Source organism: Nothoprocta perdicaria, unplaced genomic scaffold, assembly GCF_003342845.1.
Source record: "Nothoprocta perdicaria isolate Ctin4 unplaced genomic scaffold, notPer1 scaffold_445, whole genome shotgun sequence".
Taxonomy (NCBI): Eukaryota; Metazoa; Chordata; class Aves; order Tinamiformes; family Tinamidae; genus Nothoprocta; species Nothoprocta perdicaria.
In genome coordinates this window covers 21,005-22,675 of record NW_020455694.1, presented here as the reverse complement: position 1 = coordinate 22,675, position 1,671 = coordinate 21,005, and the positions used below count along the sequence as shown (strand labels likewise).

At 66.4% G+C, this 1,671-nt stretch overlaps 1 protein-coding gene across 1 annotated transcript in view; it reads left to right on the top strand.

The window, feature by feature from the left end:
- The window catches only part of PRAG1 (PEAK1 related, kinase-activating pseudokinase 1), a 13,801-nt gene that overhangs the window by 1,444 nt on the left and 10,686 nt on the right, over window positions 1-1,671 (top strand). The window contains exon 3 of the mRNA XM_026046472.1: window positions 1-706. Coding sequence (XP_025902257.1) covers window positions 1-706 — 706 coding nt within the window. The remainder of the gene's footprint in view (window positions 707-1,671) is intronic.

Sequence of the window (1,671 nt, the reverse complement as noted above, 5' to 3'; positions counted from 1 at the left end):
GCCCCGTGGCGGCCCGCATCACCGTGCTGGCGGCGCGCGCCGACGACGAGCACCGCACCATCTTCCTCAGCAGCCCGGACTCGGCCGTGGGCGTGCAGTGGCGCTGCGCGAGCCCCGCGCCCCACGGCGACCTCGGCAGCTCCTCGCCCGCCCGGGAGCCCGCGGACACCTTCCCAGCGCCCGCCACGGCCGCCGTGGCCGAGGGCCCGGCCATTCCGCCAAAGATGTCCAAGAACAGCCAGGCGGGCGGCGAGGGGACGCGGGCGCCCCCGGCCAGCTCCGCCGTGGCACTGTTTGGCGACGGCGATGGRAGCCGTGCTCCGCTGCTGCCGAGGAGCCGTACGGACACGGGTGCCTGTGGAGCACCCCCTGTTCCGAGCGCCCACGTTCCCGCGGAGGAGCCCGGCAGAGGCTCATGCGGCGAGAGGAGGCCGAAAGCCTACACGGCAGCATGGAGCAAGCAGTGCCGGATAGAGGAGGAGGAGGAGGAGGAGGAGGAGGAGGAGGAGGAAGAGGAAGAGCAGCTGGCAACCCCCCCGCGGGCAGGGGGAGCAGGGGACCGGAGCGCTGGCGCCCACCTCGCCGACGAGTGCCCGATGCCAGGGAGCCGGCCTGGGATCAGCAAGTCGTCCTCGTTCTCCTTTGAGTTCCCTAAGGACAAGGGCGACTTCGCGCCGCCGCCGCCGCCGCCCAAGAAGCAGTCCAGGTAGGGCCGGGCACGCGCCGGCGTCCGCTCAGCACGTGCAGACACGGCGCTGGCTGCAGGCGCTTCTCCTCCCCGTCTGCCCCACCGTGGGTCTCGGGGGTCGGGGAGGTGCAGAGCTGCTGTCCTCGGATGCCGGGTCTTTGCGAGTCACAGCCCGGGTGCTGGGGATGCTGGTGAAAGCCCTTCAGAGCCTCTGGGGTCTACAGCTGCATGCCCATGGGGGAAAAGGGAAAAAGAAGGGAAAATCAGGGAAAACAGGGAGCGAGCTTGCTTTCCTGTGCACTCRATGATGCTTTGGGCTGTCTGGTCGCTGGGGAGGGATGATCCCGCGTGCTGCGCGTGTCCGGCACTCGCTTCGCYGTGTGTTTGAGGTGTGTGGTCCAGACCTGGCTCCGGCGCAGCAGATCTGCCTCCAGCCCCTCCATTTAAACGGCGTGGGAAGGATGGAAGGGTGTTGGAAGGACAACGCACGCTGGGGAGGTCCTCCCTCCTGCTGATGTGTGTAGGCATCAATGTCCCCTAGGATGGCTGCTTTGATCCGTCCCGGGCTTCCCTTGTGCTCTGCGTTTTCAATGGCTAGTGCTTTAGAGCAGCTAAGCAGTGAGCAGGTGAGATTTCTCGAGGGAAGGGAAGAGATGAACAGGAGGACTCAGCTTGCTTGGTAAGGCTGCGCCAGGAGGCTGGTGGCACTCCAGATCGACAAGGGATGTCCCCAACACATCCTCCATGGTCGCTTCCTTCTGCTCCAGAAGAAGGAGCAGTTTCTCCATAGCGAGGGCAAGGATTCCTTGCCCTGGAGGTGCTTGGAGCCCCTTTGCGGGGAGCCACTTTGGCTTGGAGCCACAGTGGTTACAACCCATGAGGTGGCAGCGGGGGCAGGCGGCTTCCCACACGTGGTGGCATCTCCTTGGTGCACCAGCAGCGCGCCGGGTCCAGCGGTGGTCACCTCCGTGGTGCAGCTTGGT